General features: G+C 37.9%; 1 protein-coding gene across 1 annotated transcript in view; it reads left to right on the top strand.

The window, feature by feature from the left end:
• CCDC178 (coiled-coil domain containing 178) overlaps nucleotides 1-19,574 on the top strand; it is a 105,451-nt gene that overhangs the window by 70,024 nt on the left and 15,853 nt on the right. The window contains exon 17 of the mRNA XM_053467459.1: nucleotides 301-450. Coding sequence (XP_053323434.1) covers nucleotides 301-450 — 150 coding nt within the window. The remainder of the gene's footprint in view (nucleotides 1-300; nucleotides 451-19,574) is intronic.

Below are 19,574 nucleotides of genomic sequence, written 5' to 3'. Positions count from 1 at the left end.
TGTTTCTAATAGCAGCTTTCTGCCTCCTACTTGTCCAGGACATATATATTATCTGGAGGAATTTATATATAAATTCTTCATGTCATCTATCATTCTTTATATTGCAGCAGTGTTATAACATCTAGTGTTGCAACACATACATACCCCCCTCAAACTTTCAACACCCCTTATCTTGCTTAATACACACATTTCTATTCTATAACTGGCACTAGAATCAGCGTGTTCTCCTCTGCATCATGTTGCTTTCTTACAGTACTCTTTTCAGAGTATGATAATTATATGATTATTTTCCTGAAACAGGAAGCTTTGATGTCATCACTTAATGAAAACAAGATGTTAGCGAAGGAGTATGAAACACTTCAGTCATGCTATATGAATGAGCAAGACAAATTAATGTCCAGCTATGAAGAAAGACTGAAGATGGAGACAGCATTACGAGATTACTTACAGGTAATTTCATTTTATCTGTTACAAATGTCATACTCTGAAGACCTTGAGTGTCTATGTGCATGTGACAGTGCATGTACTTTATGGTGTCCCTTAATGCTTCTGAAAAGTGGAAATCCATAACTTTAGTAAATTGTTATAATTTAGCTTATTTTAAGATATGCACCAGAATTTGGCTCTATTACTTTTACCCAGGTAAAGCACATGCTTTACATGATTCTAAATAACAATCACAAAAATGTTAATTGTTATGTATGATGCATCATATGTGATGATTTGGTGAATTATATTAAAGAGGTTTTGTTTGGCACCTGGAGAAACTGAAGAAATCACGAATAAGCATGCCCCGTTCCACCACACTTCCCCCTCAGCAATATGTACGTGTTCAAATAGCCTCTGTCCCCTGAACGTTGTGTATCCACTGCAGTGTTGTGGAGGATGGAATATGCTATGATGATCTGACACCTGTTTTGGGGTTTGTACTGTGGGGTCGTCACATGGTTGTATCTAAATCTGGTTTTGAGAAAGCTAATGATTGACTATGATCTATGACTATGATTGACTTTATCAACTAGTGAGCCTCATTGTACCTGTGCTAACAACAGAAGTGTAGATTGATGAGTGATGTTAGGAGCTATTACCTGCATGTATATCCTGCATCCTTTGGAAAAAAATGAAAGGGGAGTTACAAGGTAAATATCAATGTTTAACATATGAACAATTCCACAAATATAAGGTCCTTCTACTAGCACGATCAGTAGCCTCATGACGGGGAATACAGAGCTCCTAAAGAAGGTCAATTGACCATAGAACACTTTTGATTGTTGGAGGGAAACTGGATGTATCTCTGGGGGGGTTTGTGCCATAGCTGTGGGAACCTCAGTTCTGAAATGCATAGTACTTAATTTATGCAGCCCGCTGATAGCACAGTTACTATGGGTTTAGGGATCTACATGTCCATGTAGGACATAAGCGTATAACCTCTTCTCTTCCAAAAAGACTAAGATGGATATTGTGGATATGTAGTGAGCAGTTTTAATCCCAGGCTAAGCTGGCACCTGTAGCTGCTGAACCATGGATCCAGCCATGACAGGTGTTGTGGCAGCTGCTTGTGTGAGACCATTGGATTATGCTGTCTGTAAGGTACCATTTTACCGCTCCTTCAGATCCAATTTATGTATATTGATATCTTATATCGGAAAAAAACACTCCCATCATACCTTTAAAATTAATTCTGTTGGGATTCTGATGTTTCATTACATTTATAATACCTGTAGCAAAAAAAGCAAATGGAAACATTTAGAAATATATTTCAATGCAAAAGAATATAGACCTTGCAGTTTATTTTTAGGTATTTCAGATAATTTATTAGGTGGCTGCTAAGTGATTTTTTTTTATAATCTTCATGTATATGAGTAGAAAATAAACATTAGAAGCCGCTTTTAAAACATATTTTAACTTGAAATGGTAAATTGTATATTATGCAAAAAAGACAAAAAAAAATATATAGAAATGAACAGTAAAATGACAAAAAAAAAAGAAAACCGTTACTTGTATCAAGTATGCTAGAGAAGTCTTTTCATTCTAATATGGAACTATAGTAAGGATCATTGCACTAATGCAGGAGGATTTGTGATAATGTTGCAGAAATTTTTACTGTCAAAACGGAACTGCAGCGTAATGACTTTTGTTATCATGGCTTCTAATAACTATTCAGCATAAATTGACCCCACATATGTTAAACTGAAATAATATGTCAGGCACATAATAAGATGAAGGGGATGTAAAAAAATCTCCAGAATTCTTCAGATTGCAGCTGCAATGACATGTTATATATGTCTGAATCATTTTCTATCATTTGTGGCTGAGGTTGAGAAATATGCATAATTAGCAAACCCCATGGTGTGTGGGAAACTTGAAGGCTGATTGAGAAAATTTTCCTATTTATTTATCATAAATGGAAATGTGGCATTTTCCCAACAGCATGGGTGGTTCCTGCCCTTGTATAGTAATGATAGTTGTACAGACCTCCCCTGAAGCCTTGCTATTGCTGGGTTGGACCCCTTTTTCCTTTCAGGACTGCCTTCATTCTTCGTGGCATACTTTCTACAAGGTGCTCAGAGATTTTGGTCCATATGGACATGATGACATCACGCAGTTGCTGAAGGTTTGTCGGCTGTACATCCATGGTGTGTATCTCCCGTTCCACCATATCCTAAAGGTGCTCTACTGGATTGAGATCTGGTGTGGAGGACATTGGAGTACAGTGAACTCATTGTCATGTTCAAGAAACCAGTTTGAGATGATGTGGGCTTTATGACATGGTGCATTATCCTGCTGGAAGTAGCCATCAGAAGATGGGTACACTGTTGTCATAAAGGGATGGACATGGTCAGCAACAGTACACAGGTAGGCTGTCACGTTTAAACGATGCTCAATTGGTACTAAGGGGCCCAAAGTGTGCCAAGAATATGTCCCCCACACCATTACACCCCCACCACCAGCCTGAACCGTTGATACAAGGCAGGATGGATCCATGCTTTCATGTTGTTTACGTCAAAGTCTGACCCTGCCATCTGAATTTCGCAGCTGGAATCGAGGCTCATCAGACCAGATCAGTCTTCCATTTTCGTGAGCCTGTGCGAATTGTAGCCTCAGTTTCCTGTTCTTAGATGAATGGAGTGGCACCTGGTGTGGTCTTCTGCTGCGTTAGCCCATCTGCTTCAAGGTTCGACATGTTGTGCGTTCAGAGATGATATTCTGCATACCTTGGGTGTAAAAAGTGGTTATTTGAGTTACTGCTGCCTTTCTGTCATCTCAAATCATTCAGTCGCCTGCCCATTCTTCTCTGACCTCTGACATTAACAAGGCATTTTCATCGACAGAGCTGCCACTCACTGGTTATTTTCTCCTTTTCAATCCTTTCTCTGTAAACCCTTGAGATGGTTGCGTGTAAAGATCCTAGTTGATCAGCAGTTTCTGAAATACTCAGACCAGGCCGTCTGGCACCAACAACTACTACTAGTAGTAGTCACTTAAATTCTCTTTCTTCCCCTCTCTTATGCTCGGTTCTAACTTCAGCAAGTTCTCTTGACCACGTCTACATGCCTAAATGCACTGAATTGCTGCCATTTGATTGGCTATTTGTGTAAAAAAAAGTGGCCAGTGAGCATGTGTGTGTGTATATATATATATATGGACCTTTACTGTATACCCCACCCAGCTTGACTGATTATTCACAAGCTGAAAAATGACTGCCGGATAGTGTTGTGTGCAGGGAGGATATGATTTGACTGTTAATATTTTATACAGGAGGTTGAGGGGCTGCCAAATAGTGTTGTGTGCAATGGTGTGAGGCTGGCACATAAGCATTGTTGCATACTCATAGCTGTGCTGTTCTCAATCACAATATGCTGTAATCATCACAATATTTTAGCTTTTAATAGCATTACTGTAATGTAAGGAAAGGAACCCAGTATGCAGGGACTCGTGTAGAAACAGGTTTATTAACCAAATGAGGAACGGGATAAGGCAACAGCAATGCAGAATACACAAACGCTATGTATGTTGCTGTGATACAGTTAATAGCACAGTCTACAAGTATAGCAAGAAGTCAATGAACTCCGTGGAGTTATGGTTGCAGGGTGCTGCTGGTTGCAGGGTGCTGCTGGTTGCAGGTTGCCTACAGAACAACCAAGCACTGAATGGATGTCAGTGCTTGGTTTTAAACTTGCCGCGCTCCACTGCCCTGCCCCCGACCCATGATGTCACGGAGTAGGCGTCCCTCTGTCGCCATGGAGGCAGGGGATAAGAAGGGGGTGTGGTGAGCGTGCACGTCTCTTGCCCACCTCCTGGCGACAGAAGATGGCCAGCACAGGAGGAGAGATCATAGCGAGCACCTGCTGTGTGTGTTCAGGGTGTTCAGGGATGTCGGCAGCAGTAAATAAATACCTATTGCAAATGGGATATTCCCAAATTACTATAATAACAAGCAAATATCACTGATAAAAATATTTTATGAAATCCACAGACCTGTAGGCGTTGTTCTAAACCTGTTTGTGAAACATAGTCCATGTGAACGTATCATGCTGTTTATGATTTTTTTAAAAAAAACATTATTTTGGGACCACTTAAAAATCTTTGCATGGCCATTCCCTATTTTGTTGTTTTTGATGATAAAATTTGTTTTTATCTGAACTAAACAGCAGTCTTCAAAATACCCTTTTGTTTACTAATTTTATTCTTTTCATCTAATAGTATTTCTTTCTTCTAGTTATATCATAGATGAACCTACAGTTATCTGGAAACATTTGCTATTAGCTTCTTTTTCTATAAAAAAAATTAAATTTGAGGATAATCCTACCTCCAGAGCTTATTCTGTTCCTGGCCATTGACTGTGACAGTGAAAGGCTCATCTGAAAGCACTGGAGCATCCAATCTAAAAGCATAAAACATATTACATTTCATGAAAAAGCTAATTCAGATTGTTTAATTCTGGTAATATTGCCTCTGTCACCTTCAAAATCAAAATGTTCTTTCCTGTTATTATAAGGAAAACAACCAAATTGCTAGAAAAGCCATTTAAATATACAGCTGCCTTATGTTGCATACTAATTTGATAAAAAGTGTCTCTGCCGTTCCTGCATACTGTTGAATGCAGCCTCCCTTCTCACATTATAATGATAGTATTAGTGGGGGTGAATGGAACCCCAGGACTAGGTACAAAACATGATTATAAGATGACCCCCCAAACTTAATGATCCAAAAGAAAAGGCCTGAACATAAGATGACCATATTGAAAAATAAATAAAAAACACTATTTATACTTTCGTTTTTCTCACACCTTCACGCAATCTCTCTAATACTATCTTACTCTCATTCACTCTCTCTCACACTCTCAATGTCTCCCTACCTTCTCTGACCACTTCCATGTTCCTGTCTCCTTTCCTATATGCATCTTCTCTTGCCTCTTTCCCTGGCTCTGCTCTTTTGCTGAAGTACTCCAAGAGGTATAGTTATGTCACTAAAAAAAGGAAAACATGCAGAGGAATTCAAACAATTTACAGTACAAGGCAGGCAATGTGACAAACGTATAATTTCCCGTCTTGACTATTGCAATACTCTTCTGGTTGGCATTCCACTGTCTGACTCAACAACTCTCAGCATTCTGTCCTAAATGCTGCTGCTGCTGCTAGACTTACCATTCCTGGCACGTCGCTCTTCTTCTTCTGCTTCCCCACTCTGTGAAATCCTCCTCTGGCTCCCTAATACCTTAAAACTTACATTTAAAATCCTTGTACTTACATATAATGCCCTCCATAACACTGCTCCTCTATACATTTCTGCCCTCATAAAAAAAAATACTCACCTACTTTATTTTTATGTTCTTCCCATGGGCTAAGGCTCTCCCCCTCACTTATCACCTCTTCCTTTTTCCGTCTACAAGATTTCACTCGGGCTGCCCCATCTCTCTGGAATCTACTTCCATCGAACCTTCAGCATTCACCCTCCCTCCCAACATTCAAGAAATATCTCAAAACTCACTTCTTCAGAGAAGCCGCACCATCTTAGCTGCTAGAACTTCCCTGTCGCTGATACAACCACCACACTACCTCTCACCTTTCTATATAAATAAAAGGTCACAATTATATTAAATCTTTGTGAAAAAGGTCGTTAGGATACAGTTACTAGGTGGACAACAAGGAGGAGACTCTGCAGTATAGGCAACAAAAACCAAAGAATCTGGCTCTAAAGAACTACATCTAAAAGTTTTTAAAGGTTTGGCTTACGTCAGATCAGATGTAAGGAGCTTATGTAAAATGCATAAAAATAGACACTAGAGGCCGCATATGCCCAGTCAGTCCGGTCCTGACTGGGCCTATTTTAGCTCCATCAGCCCCTAAGTCAATCCAGCCCTGCCGCGTCCCCGGTCGCAGTTGCTGCTTGCTCCGGCAACAAGGTAAGTAGGGTGAGGGAGGGGGGTGCAGCGAGAAGGGGCAGAGGGGGGCTAGATAGTGAGAAATGGGGAGAGGGGATAGATAGGGAGAGGGGGTACATATTGAGAAGTGGGGAAGGGGGAACATAGTGAGAAGGGGCAGATAAGATGGGGGAGGGGTAGTGTGAGAATGAATGAATAAATGTGTGGATGAATTGTGTGAATGCGTATGACAATTAATGAATTCATGTGTGGATGAATTGCTTGAATGATTTGTGAGACTGCATTAATGAATGAGTTAATGATTTGTGTGAATGAGTGAGTAAATGCAAAGATGGTACATGAAGGGTGGGCTTTAACAATATATAAATAAAAATGGGCTGCTCAGGCTTAAATGCCCGGGCCTATTTTTGTCCCAGTCCAGGTCTGCCCAAGAGGATATCTCCTTAATGATGCCTTAAGATGCCATCTATTCATCTAGATAAAAATCTTCCCACTATTGATTTCTCAATAACCTTCATTTATAGCCAGTAATAAGTAAACATTACAGTTATGAACTCACGGTGAACAGTGTCAATTTAATCACTATACATGTTTAAAGTACCCCAAGTTTGCAGCGTCATCTAATTTGCGTCATCTAATTTGTCTATATTGCTTACAAGCAGCTGAATCAAAAGGGCTACTTTGTATTTTAACCCAAAAGAGACTCTCAAGCAATTAACAAGAGAAGGCTTGAAATTACTTGATTCTCTTTTGGGTTAGAATGCAAAGCAGTCCCAGTGATTCAGCTCCTTGGTAAGCAATAGAACCAGGAAACAAAAATTATATGTTCCCATCTGCTGAACACCTGAGCCCAAGTAGATGAGTTAAACGCATATTAAATAGTGTAGGAGATTACAGGTAAATTTTCTGAATTGTGCTTTCAGGTTCCACTTGTAAGAAGGGTTATGTCAGCCCTGAATAATGCTTAGTAAAGTGAGTAGGGAGTAAGAATACTCATCTACAGTGCTGTGAAAAAGTATTTATAACACTTAAAAGTTTCAAATCATTCAATTTATGTTAGATTAGACAAAGATAACTTAATTTCTAAGGCTCTGGGACTCCAGCAAACCGCGGTGAGAGCCATTCTATACACATGGAGAAAACTTGGAACAATGGTGAACCCTCTCCAGGAGGTCACAAAAAAACACAGACTAACATGTAAATAATTGATGGCCTCACTCACTTCAGTTAAGGTCAGTATTTGCAATTCCACAGTAAGAAAGAGACTGACAAAAATGACATCCATGAGAAAGTTACAGGGCAAAAAAACCCCACTGCTGATCAAAAACACAAAGGCTCATCTCACATTTGGCAAAAAAACATCTTGATGACCCCCAAGACTCATGGGAAAATATTCTGTGAACTGATGAGTCAAAAGTCGAAACTTCTTGAAAGACAAAACAGTTTATGGTAGTGTGATGCTCTGGGCTTGCTTTGCTTGTTCAGGTCTTTGAGCAGACTAGATGGGCGCTTGGTTCTTATCTGTCGTCACTTTCTATGTTTCTATGACCTGGGCAACTTGCCATAATTGATGGAACCATGAATTTTGCTCTCTACCAGAAAATCCTGATGGAGAGTGTTCGGCCATCAGTTTGTGACTAAAGCTAAAGCGCAGTTGGGTTATTCAGCAGGGCAATGATCCGAAGCACACAAGCACCTCCACCTCAAAACTAACAAAATAAAGGTTTTGGAGTGGCCTAGTCAATGTCCTAACTTGAGATGCTGTGGCATGACTTTAAAATGGCAGTTCATGCTCAAGAAGCCATCAAAGTGACTGAATTAAAACAAAATGTAAACATATACTTAAAGTTGCACAAATAGTAATTCTAAAAAATCATAAATATATATTATTTTTAAATAGTTAACAAAAGAACCAAGCTGGGACTAGCCCACCAGATCTTAGGTTAGTTAGTTTCTCTCCAGTATTGTTTTCATATTTATTAAGTGTATTTAGTAAGAAAGTGTAACTTAAACATGAAGTAATCTCATCTTGTTTAGAACATGTATCCGTTATGTATCCTAAAAACTGTGCAATGCATTCCATTGTACAGTAATTTGAAGTAAATTAAGTGATGTAGAATAATGATAGAGTATAATTCACTCAATGTTGTTTTTTTTTTTGTTTCTTTTATTATTTCAGGCACCCAGGGGTTTCACAGTGGGGGGCATTTCACTGTTCTTTATAATCACATTAACTTGGCAGGGTTAATAAACTTGCAATGTTACTGAAATTGGTTAATAAATTATTATCTTAACGGCTGCATACTGCGTTTCATCTGATTTTTGTTTTCAGGTATACAAATTGGGATTCCCTTTCTGTAACTTGCCCTTCTTTCCCTTAACTGTTATTTCCTTGACTCATTTTGTGGTTTGCTTCCCAAATCAGATAAACTGAGCTGCACAGGAGGCTGCAGTTTAAATTAAAATTATTGTTCGCGATGTTATGAATTGTGATGAAAGGGACTAAATGAATCCATGCTAATGCATTATTGCTACATGAAAAAACAAGGGAAAACAAATCACACAAATTTCCCCACTTAATTATTGTGCTGGAAATGGTTTGTAATATCATTGACCTATTTGGTCATGCCCCAGTTAATCATGTCTGAACCTTTCCCAGTGGGATGTAAGCCTGTTCATTTTCTTCTTGCAAGATGATCAAATAATATTCAGTCACATATGTGAATATGCCGATCACTGCAGGCCATCACAAGTCTTCTCCACAACAGAGTGAACCTTACAGCCACCCCACCAATCATTACCCGCACCACCCCTTCCCACCAATTGTTTTGAGAAGCCCTCCCTTGAATTTTTTTTTTATTTACAAGGAGCTTTTTTCTTTGTCATACTGAAATAGAGCTTATGTGCGGTAACAGCCTAATAAGCCAGCAACTTTAGTCGCTTATTAAAGTCAAGCATGTGTCTTTGTTTCATGTTGCTAATGATGTGGAACGGTAAAGGCCCAAGTATATTTTGCCTGGACGGTGTGGGAGCAAATGCTGAGAGCTCATTACTGGGCTCCCCATTGGAATCCTGCAGGCTTCTGCTCATTGAGGAGACTGTGGGGGCTTTGACAGAATTATTATACTGAATATTTTTAGACTCATTAACTATATCACTAAAGCAAAACATCTCTTCTTTAGATGCAAATGGCTGCAGCTAGTGTGACTTTCCTTTAGTTATTGTAGAACAAAAAGACAGAGCTTAAAAATAACTTAAAGAGAGACTGTCATGCTTGAATGTCTGAACGTCTACTTTCAGAGTTGCGATGTAAGCTTACATTGTTTTTTTTTTGTAAGAAGCAATGTTTTTAAATAAATATTGGGATAAAGAAATGTAATTGTATTAGAAATCTACTAAATGGTAGTTTAACAAGTTTAATCAAAGGATTTTTAAAGGAGTATTAAAAACAGTATATAAATATATATACACACACATGTAGATGTGGCTAAAAAAAAACTTTGGGAACAGGATATACTCTGTTTGGTCAAATATGGTTGGGGCTTCTTCAGAGGTCTTCTTCAGAGGAAGACTTTATGCTTTTGCAGAGTAAAGGTGGTTGTTCTGCTTTGCATACTCTGAATTTGATCCCCTTGTTAATAGATTATATACCAAAAACTTGGAATCCCTTGCTGTCATGTCAAACAGGAGAGCGGTTTGTCTCATGAGTCAAACTAAGTGCGTTTCACCAGAATCATCTTAAAGATCCAAAGCTTTTTTTTTAAAAAAAAAAAATGTAATTATGTTTTGTTTTTTTTTATTATTATTTTGGCAAAATCTCACTTTGGAGATCCTCATATTGAACAAGTAGTTTTGAGAAAAGTTAGGACATTGTAATTATGCTTGAGACAGGCAGACTAACTAGTCAAGGTGTACCCTAAAGTGGCTAAACTCCCAAAACCAAGTGAATATCTGTGACAAGGATATATATGCCTCATTTGTTAACCCTCAATAAGGCGCTCTTACCAAAATGTTGGACAGACTTATATCCTGGAATCTAAGGCTCCTATTTATGAAAAGACATAAATTGGTCTATTCGTGGTCTGTCACATGCAGTTGGCTGCCTATAAACTAGCTGGCATTGGAAAGAGAGAGAGAAAGTTGTGGAAGGGTTAGATTCCATTTAGGTTCTTTTGAACACAATGTTATCTTAGACCAGGGATGATAAACATTTTTGGGCCAGAGTGCCACATTTTCTGCATTAAACCAAGTTGCAGACCTCAAAGTGCCAACACTCCATATTAAACATGGAAAGGAAGATTTTTTCTGTACAAAATAACTATACACAGTGTCCATTAATTTGCCCATATAAATTATGTTTGTTTTTTAAGGGTAGAAACATAGAATGTGTCACTAGATAATAACTATTTGGCCCATCTATTTGCCCAAGCAGAAAAACATATAAAAGGTCTATTTGTGAAAAGGATTTTATTAAATAACATTAGCATTTGCACTGTAATGATATTCGTGTATAACAAAAATAAATGGAGTCACATATTCATGAATATATTTTCAAAAATCATTCAAGCTATTCATCCACACATTAATTCATTCTTTCATTCATACACAATTTATTCACACATGAATTCATTCATTCTCTCAGTTATTTACACAATGCATCCACACATTAATTCATACTCTCACTTATTCACACAATTCATCCACTTATTAATTTATTCATTCTCTGTCATTCACACAATTCATCCACACATTAATTATTAATTCTCTCACTCATTCTCACTTTTTTCTCTCAATATTTTTACTACCCACCCCCTTCTCACTATCTACACAAGAAAGCCTGCAAACAGTTTGCTGAAGACAAGCAGACTAAGGACATGGATTACTGGAACCATGTCCTGTGGTCCGATGAGACCAAGATAAACTTATTTGGTTCAGATGGTGTCAAGCGTGTGTGGTGGCAGCCAGGTGAGGAGTACAAAGACAAGTGTGTCTTGCCTACAGTCAAGCATGGTGGTGGGAGTGTCATGGTCTGGGCCTGCATGAGTGCTGCCAGCACTGGGGAGCTGCAGTTCATTGAGGGAACATGCATGCCAGCATGTCCTGTGACATACTGAAGCAGAGCATGATCCCTTCCCTTTGAAGACTGGGCAGCAGGGCAGTATTCCAACATGATAGCGACCCCAAACACACCTCCAAGATGACCACTGCCTTGCTAAAGAAGCTGAGGGTAAAGGTGATGGACTGGCCAAGCATGTCTCCAGACCTAAGCCCTATTGAGCATCTAAGGGGGATCCTGAAACAGAAGGTGGGGGAGCACAAGGTCTCTAACATTCACCAGCTCTGTGATGTCATCATGGAGGAGTGGAAGAGGACCCCAGTGGCAACCTGTGAAGCTCTGGTGAACTACATGCCCTAGAGGGTTAAGGCAGTCCTGAAAAATAATGGTGGCCACACAAATTGACACTTTGGGCCCAATTTGGACATTTCTACTTAGGGGTGTACTCACTTTTGTTGCCAAGGTTTTAGATATTTATGACTGTGTGTTGAGTTATATTTGAGGGGACAGCAAATTTACACTGTTATACAGGCTGTACACTCACTACTTTACATTGTGTCATTTCTTCAGTGTTATCACATGAAAAGATATAACAAAATATTTACAAAAATGTGAGGGGTGTACTCACTTTTGTGAGATACTGTATATAGAGGTAGATGAGCTTTGAAGGCTGTCCCAGTTATTTTGCCAGGGCTAAGATCTATATGCTTGCAATTTGCCTTTATAATTGGGACATCATTACTGCTTCATGTTACTTGAGTACAAATGAGGCTTTTTCATTTTTTTGTCATTTATATTTAGTCTCATGAGGTTCTTCTTCTTTTTTTCTCAGTGGCATACTAAAATAATTGGACTCACAGTTGACCACTAAAGTGGTTATGACTTAGTTCCAAATTTTTACTTTGTAATTGGTAATTTTAGAGGATGTAATTGGCTGTTACTTTTGGACAAGCTTTTTTTTTACCCCTGTAATCCATCTTTGTAGATATTATTATTGTATTCCTAATTCTCTGTTTTAATGGAAGCACCAATCACTACCTCTGAAGTAATAACTGCAAAGATGACCTTTCTTGTGCTAACTTAACATATTTTATAGATACAACAGGACTTTAAATATTTTTAGTATTTTGTATCTTTGTGTAGCTCTTATTTTACTAAGCATTTCTTGGTGTCTTAAATATTCTAGGTTTTTAAATGTTTTCTTAATAATCTTTTTATTAACTGATCATTCAGTCGTACAGTATCTATGATGTAACTTACAATTATACAACCATGTACTTTCAGCTTATGTAAATGCCAATATAAGATACCGATTGGGACTGTAGCTTTAATAGACCTGTGGTCTTTTCACTCTTTACTGCTAGCTACCACTTGAAATTAGCAGGCATCATTACTTTAAACACAATATCAATTGCCTACATACCATACCTTGTTATTTATCTCTGTTCTCTTTTTGCTGACCTCCATAATTAATGTCACATTTGTGTGCAATGTCTCATTGGATGCTTTCCCATCATGTAAACTAAGCTGCCATATGGACAGGAAGCAAAAGAAGAAAAAAACCTCATGTTTATTTATGTTTCTGTTTAAAAAGGAGAGTGATAATAAATGAAATCATTATATTTATGTGAGTAGATTTTTAAGGAACCAATCATCGCCCTATTTAGACCTTGGTAACATTATGAAGAGTCTATATTAAAATGATGTACAGGGATTATATTTTACTGTTTTAATACTAATTACGCGTTGAAATGGATTTACGGAAAACCGCAGCAGCAGATTTTAATATGTTCAAAACAAACAGGTCTTAATCACAGACATCTAATTTCAGAATGGATCTATTTTGAGATGGTTTGATCTGTTTTCCATCAATTGCAAGTTTCTGAAACTTTGTATTATGTTATTCTTCGTATGCCTGTACCACTGTTTTTTTTTTTCACACGTTCATTTTATATTTCTAATAGTCATTATTAACTAACTATCCTTCCTTCCTGTTCTATTTTAGCATTGAAGGCAGCGTTTTGTCTAGATGTATACAAGTCCATACTAGCTTTAACAAATTCTTAGCATTCTTTAAGCAAACGCAAGATAATTTTTATACACCCCATATAGACATTATGCACCCCATACTTTTCTTCCTTTTTGCATTCTCCTCCCTTTGTTTTCTGGAGCTGCTGCAGTAGAGGTTTCCAGTCCCCATGGCACTACCCAATAGCTACTTAGGGCTGCCCCTGGTCTTTAATTTACTCATAGTTACTCTTTTAATTATCTGCTTAGAGCCCTTGGACCCTCGAACTGCTTTTGCTATTATCCACCCACAACAACACCTTCGATAGGTGTTAATACTCTTAGGACCTGGCTTATATGTCACGCTCTATTAAAATAAATATGATTTTGACCGTGCTAATCAGCATATAAACATGGTTTCCACATGACATTTTTGTAGGCGGTGCCCAAGACAAGTGACAGACACGTTTTGTTTGACATAGTTCTCTTTGCTAATTAATCTGATTTCAGATCATTTCTGTGTTTTAGATTTAGTAACAGTACAGAGGTTATTAAGGGAATGTACCACTGAAAAATATAATATGAAAGATATCGTTTTTTTTAGACATGATGATAGATAAAAAGTTATACTTCACCTAACCGGGAACCTTGTAATCCAAACATTAGAAGGTATGTATTTAATTAATACATGTATTTAATTCATTTACAATGAATACCAGTTTAGACCTTTTTGCCATTGAGACCATTTTCCAATCGTGGCAATTCTCTTCCTGTTACATTGGAAGGATTTGATAGAAGCGTGGCTGTTTTGTGGTTCATTTCCTACATTGGTAGACTTTGACAACGATGACAATAACTTTATACATCAAGTGGTTCTACCATTTCCATATAGTGCTTTACATTCCTTTGGGAATTCTTGTTTGGAACTGAAACTCCTCTGAGATTCATTGGATTTGAACAGCTCCGATCAGCAGCCCATTAGAAGCACTTGTATGTGATTTGCTTTAGAGGCAGTGACAGCGCAATGCAGATCTGTACCATGCTCACAATTTTTTTGCTGTTTAAAAATTATCTTCATAAATATTATGCAAAGAATTCAAAATGTATTGATAGATTATTAGTTGTGTTTTATGTTATTCTAAATACATATACCTGGTAGGTTAAAAATTGTTCTTAGACTGTGTCCTAGTTGTGAATTTGTTATACAGCTTTGTGATATAGTTAATAGTAAGCTGCTCCAACAGACAGCCGTGTGCCTAAAGTCCATGAGTATGGAGTCAGGAAGAATACCAAACTATTAGCCAACTCAATGCAATGCAATTTTTATATTTTTATTTGATTCTGCATACTTTTTTTGTAGAATTATAGATGTGTGTACATAAAACCTAGCCTCAAGATAGCCCCATTTAGTTTTGAATCAATATCTGTAGTTGGCAGTTTTGACCTAATTATTAATTAGTTGATTTTGATATGAAGTAATTAAAAGATGAATTTGGGTGAATGATTTCCTTTTAAGAGCTTTGCTTTCACTTGACACAGGCTTAAACTGGAAGAAATACTACGAGGTTGGAAGACATGGGATTCTGTTTGAGAATTGTAATTAGGCCCAACATGTTGTCCTGGTGGTTCAGTTTCTGCTTTGTGTTGAGGAGCTTGGTGATCCTGTTGTTCACATATAAATAATCTAAGGAGGCATGTTCGTCTTCCCTCTACAGGTTTATTAGCTGAACAGTATGCTAAATAACAATCAGCTCCACTCTGCTGCTTCGCACACAGCGCTTCCATTCTAATGGGCAAAATACAATGGGAAATTTACTGAGGCAAACGCTGTTTTAATGGCAATGAGCCTTTAAGAATCTGTTTGTGTCTTCTTGATATTTACTAAAGAAGGCTTGTTCCTCTGGTTAATATGAAGTGGTACATATTTTAACAATTCAACATCAGTACACATGTTCAGCACCATACTGATCCTATACATTAAGCTATAATTACTCTAAACATAAATACATATTAATAATGATAACCTGCATACCTAATTCTTTACGAGCACCGGGGTTAATTTAGGGGATGCCTTAACCTCAGCTCTCAAACAGCAAAACAATGTAGCATTTAGGTGTGCATTGTGACCATGCTGAAACTTAGTTTTCTGCCATGTGACAGTCACAGGGGCTTGCTGTTCATCTTGACACACTTTTAGATGCATGGTATTGTGTTAGATCATGAGATTGCAGGGAGAATTATATAAGAAAACATGTAATCTTGCTTTATTGTGGTCTGGCTAGGTTAGGTATGACTGATAAGCAAAATATATACTCACAGAAGCCTATCAACCTTGTTTTCTCTTCTTTTTGGAAACCTTCGATTTCTTACTTAGGTTAACTATACTGAGTAATCAAAGCCTTTATGTTTAGTTATTGCATGTACACTGTGTTGTGGCATATTTGTTTTGAGCCTTGAGTATCTACCAATGTGTAGGTACAGACAAAGCGTTATATGAGTGCTCCTTAGTTCTGGCTTTTCTGACATAACCTGCAATAAATCCATTGTTCGGTGTCGCTGTTGAACTGCCATTACTAATACAGTGCTATTATTAGGAGGCACAAAAACTTTATGCCAACATAAAGAAGTTTTTATTGGCAACTGCTTAGTTGTGGCATAATTCTGAACGCATGACGCATATTAAGAAACGTTTTGTGATGATTCCCATCAAACTCCCAGAAAACAAATACCGAATGTGGCATTTTGGGTTTACATGGTATTTAGAAATAATATGGTACCAATGAACAAGTTTGATATACTAGTTGGAAGGAAATACACTTTTCCTGTTGTGATTACATTAATTAGTAGTAGTAGTTTTGCTTTGAGCTAAGTTGTATTTTTGTTACTTCTTGCTGTAACAGTTAACATCTTTCTTTATACTTTGCAACACAACAGCTACTAAAGCCTATGTATAGAGTAACAAAGCAAGTTCTGATCTCGGGTTTCGGGGAGATTCCTATGCCACAATTTCACATTGAATGCTTCCACTAGCTTTTAAAAACCCAAGCAGGTAAACAAACTAACAATTGCCCAATAACATGATCTTTCACCATTCATACAAGCCCTGATGATTTTTGGTAGCTTTCTATGTTTATAGCGGTATGTTGGCCCTGGTCATCAGATTTTGAAAACAAAGATTTAAAAACAAATGTCAGAAGAAAATGAAAAACGAATGAAAGCAAGATAATCTGCATAAAAATAAATTACAAAAACCAAAAGGTGCATGATGCCATACGTAAAGCAAAAGTGGTACCCAGGTAATTACAAACCTGTGGGCTAGATGAGGGTGCTGCAGTGGAGGTGGTTCATTTCATTTTAAGACATCTGATACAATTCTACACAGGAGGTTACTGTTACATAAAGATCTTTATATCTTTGAAATGACATCGCTTATCCCTTTGAGTAATATATTTTTAATGTCATTTGGTTTTAGTTTGTTTTTTGTATTTGTTTCCTAAGGGTACAAGCTGATAAGCATATGTCAGTAACGTGACATTACTTTGACGTCATTCCTCTTATCTTTTGAGGGTTTTTCTTGTGAATGGTTCATGCTCAATTTGCTCTTGTGAATTAATCTCAAATATCACCATTTTAAGCTCACCGTTCCCCAAATGTACCCCTACCTGAAAAACACTATATTATTAGTTAGCAGCAGATTCGGACAGGTATGGTGAGGGTGAGAGTTAATTGATCTGGAATTTTCTCTAATTCTTTTATTTATTACTCTCCATATCTTAAAATTTACCAAACATTTATACTTTCTGATCTCCCAGGATTTTTGAGATTCCATAGACTTAAATATGCAGGTTCCCTAAACCAAGGTCTCACTGCTTTGATTTATAATCAATTTTCTGGTTGCTTGCTTCTAGTGAAAAGAATGTTATAAAAGACACTTTGGCGAGTGTTTATAGTGAGACAAATCTATACATCTGGGCTTTTAACTTGTACTTTGTCAGACATGTTTATAATCTTCATAAGTACCTTTTCATGAGAAAGAAATTCTTCTGACCTCAGTCCCTTCAGGATACTATATCATGCACTTTTCAGAGGTAACAGCTGTACTAGGCAAAATTAGAAAACAACATACTGTTGCTAAAAGCACTGAAAAAATGTAATACTTTTTGTCTGATAAGCATATTTCTGAGGTTACAAGGCCCACACTGACCATTGGGTACAGTACAGATGTCTACTGTTGTAATGGCTTGATGTTCCAGTGAGATCCCAATATATACAGTGGTGTATTCTGTCCTAGGCAATAAACAACCCATAGACTTCCACAAGTCTTGTCAAGGATACTGGGTACACATATGGAAACTCTTTTTATGAGAAATATTTGCTCCCCAAAAAGTACAATATACACTACCGTTCAAATCAGGGCCGGCCCTACAATGGAGCCGACTGGGGCAATTGCCCCAGGCGGCACTTTTGAAGGGGCGGCACTTTGCCGCCCCAAGCGCTTTTTTTTTAAGCGGAGGAGAGAGAGGGGTGCCGAGTGGTTTTCGCTTACCCGCTCGGCGCCCCTCTCTCTCTGATCTGCGGCGAGTCTCCGTGCTCTGCCACAGTGCCGGCTTGTAATGCTGAGGGCCGGAAGTGACGTCAATTTACGGCGCTCAGCATTACAAGCCGGCACCGTGGCAGAGCAAGGAGACTCGCCGCAGGACTGTTTAAAGGTAAGTACCGGGGGGGGTTAAGGTAGATAATGGCGTCGGCGAAGTTTAAAATGCCGCCCCCCCGGCGTCGGCGGGGGGGGGGCGCCATTTTAAACTTCGCCCCAGGCGGCATTAAGTCTTGGGCCAGCCCTGGTTCAAATGTTAGGGGTCACTTTATTCATGGAAAATAAGGACATTTCTAGCTCTGTTAACATAATTGCAACATTTGAACCATTTTGCCATTTGAACATAGGAGTGATGGGAGTGGTAAAGGGCCATTGTACACCTATAATGATATTCCATTGAAAATCAGCCATTTCCAGCTACAATAGTCCATTTACAACATTAAAAGCATCTACATTGTATTTCTGATCCATTTGATGTTATTTTAATGAAAATTTGCTTTTCTTTCAAAAACAAGCAAATTGACCCCAAACTTTTGAATGGAAGCACATTTATGCAGGGATTGCATATAACATAATAAATGTGACTAGAAAACAATGTATTTGTTAAATCTAGACTATTAAGTCTACCTCAATTACCTCATGTAAAACAAAACACCAAAATGATCTTCTAAAGCATGATTTTTAGAAGAAATGAATTCCTTTACATTATTTTCTTGCTTTTTAATCGGCACAAAGCATTTGGGGATATCGGATATAAAGGGAATTTTGATTGGTGGACAATTAGACACAACCAGAAGAACAAATTCCTGAACCTGTACCTCCTCATACTTACAAAGGCAGCTATTTCCCATAAAAGGGACAATATAACATAATAAAATGTGAGGAATAACAATGGAGATGCTTGTGCCAGAGAACAGGCCTCTTGTGTTATATGCATGGAGTGGGTTTGTAATACAAATACTGTATAGTAGAAAGTTACATCTATAACCACTATTACCACGGGCTTTCCCCGGAGACTCTGGGCCAAACCTAGAGATCTGACTATATACCTCAAGCCCGGGGCTACATCTCAGCTATCCACTGATCTGGAATTCAGTCAAGAGAAAGGTTCTGGGATGTCTTTCAAAATATGTGTTAAGCATAACACAACAAAACTGGGTCTTGGATAGCCACATAAACATCAAACCTAGTCCTTGCCCTTCTCAAGGTGGCCACAGGGGAGCAATAATTGAACTAGGGAGCTGTAAAGCTAATGGAGGCTTCTGTTCAGGTAGATTATAGAATATTCACAACTGGCCTATAACCTCCATTAAAAATGGGGCAGTAAGACAGATATGTGGGACAATAAACAAAAAACATATATAGTGTGTGTATATTGTGTGTGTATATGTATGTATATAAACACATGTGTGGACTAAGAGAAATGGTACTAAGAGAAATGGGAGAAAAGTACAGTTTATGGATGTGTAGTGAACTGTTAATATTATGGGCTCTGCAAGTTCCTTGACAAACATACAGCCTTAATTGACTAT

The sequence above is a fragment of the Spea bombifrons genome, chromosome 5 (assembly GCF_027358695.1).
Source record: "Spea bombifrons isolate aSpeBom1 chromosome 5, aSpeBom1.2.pri, whole genome shotgun sequence".
Classification (NCBI taxonomy): domain Eukaryota; kingdom Metazoa; phylum Chordata; class Amphibia; order Anura; family Pelobatidae; genus Spea; species Spea bombifrons.
Note: the sequence above shows the minus strand (reverse complement) of the source record. Positions and strands in the feature narration are given on the sequence as shown.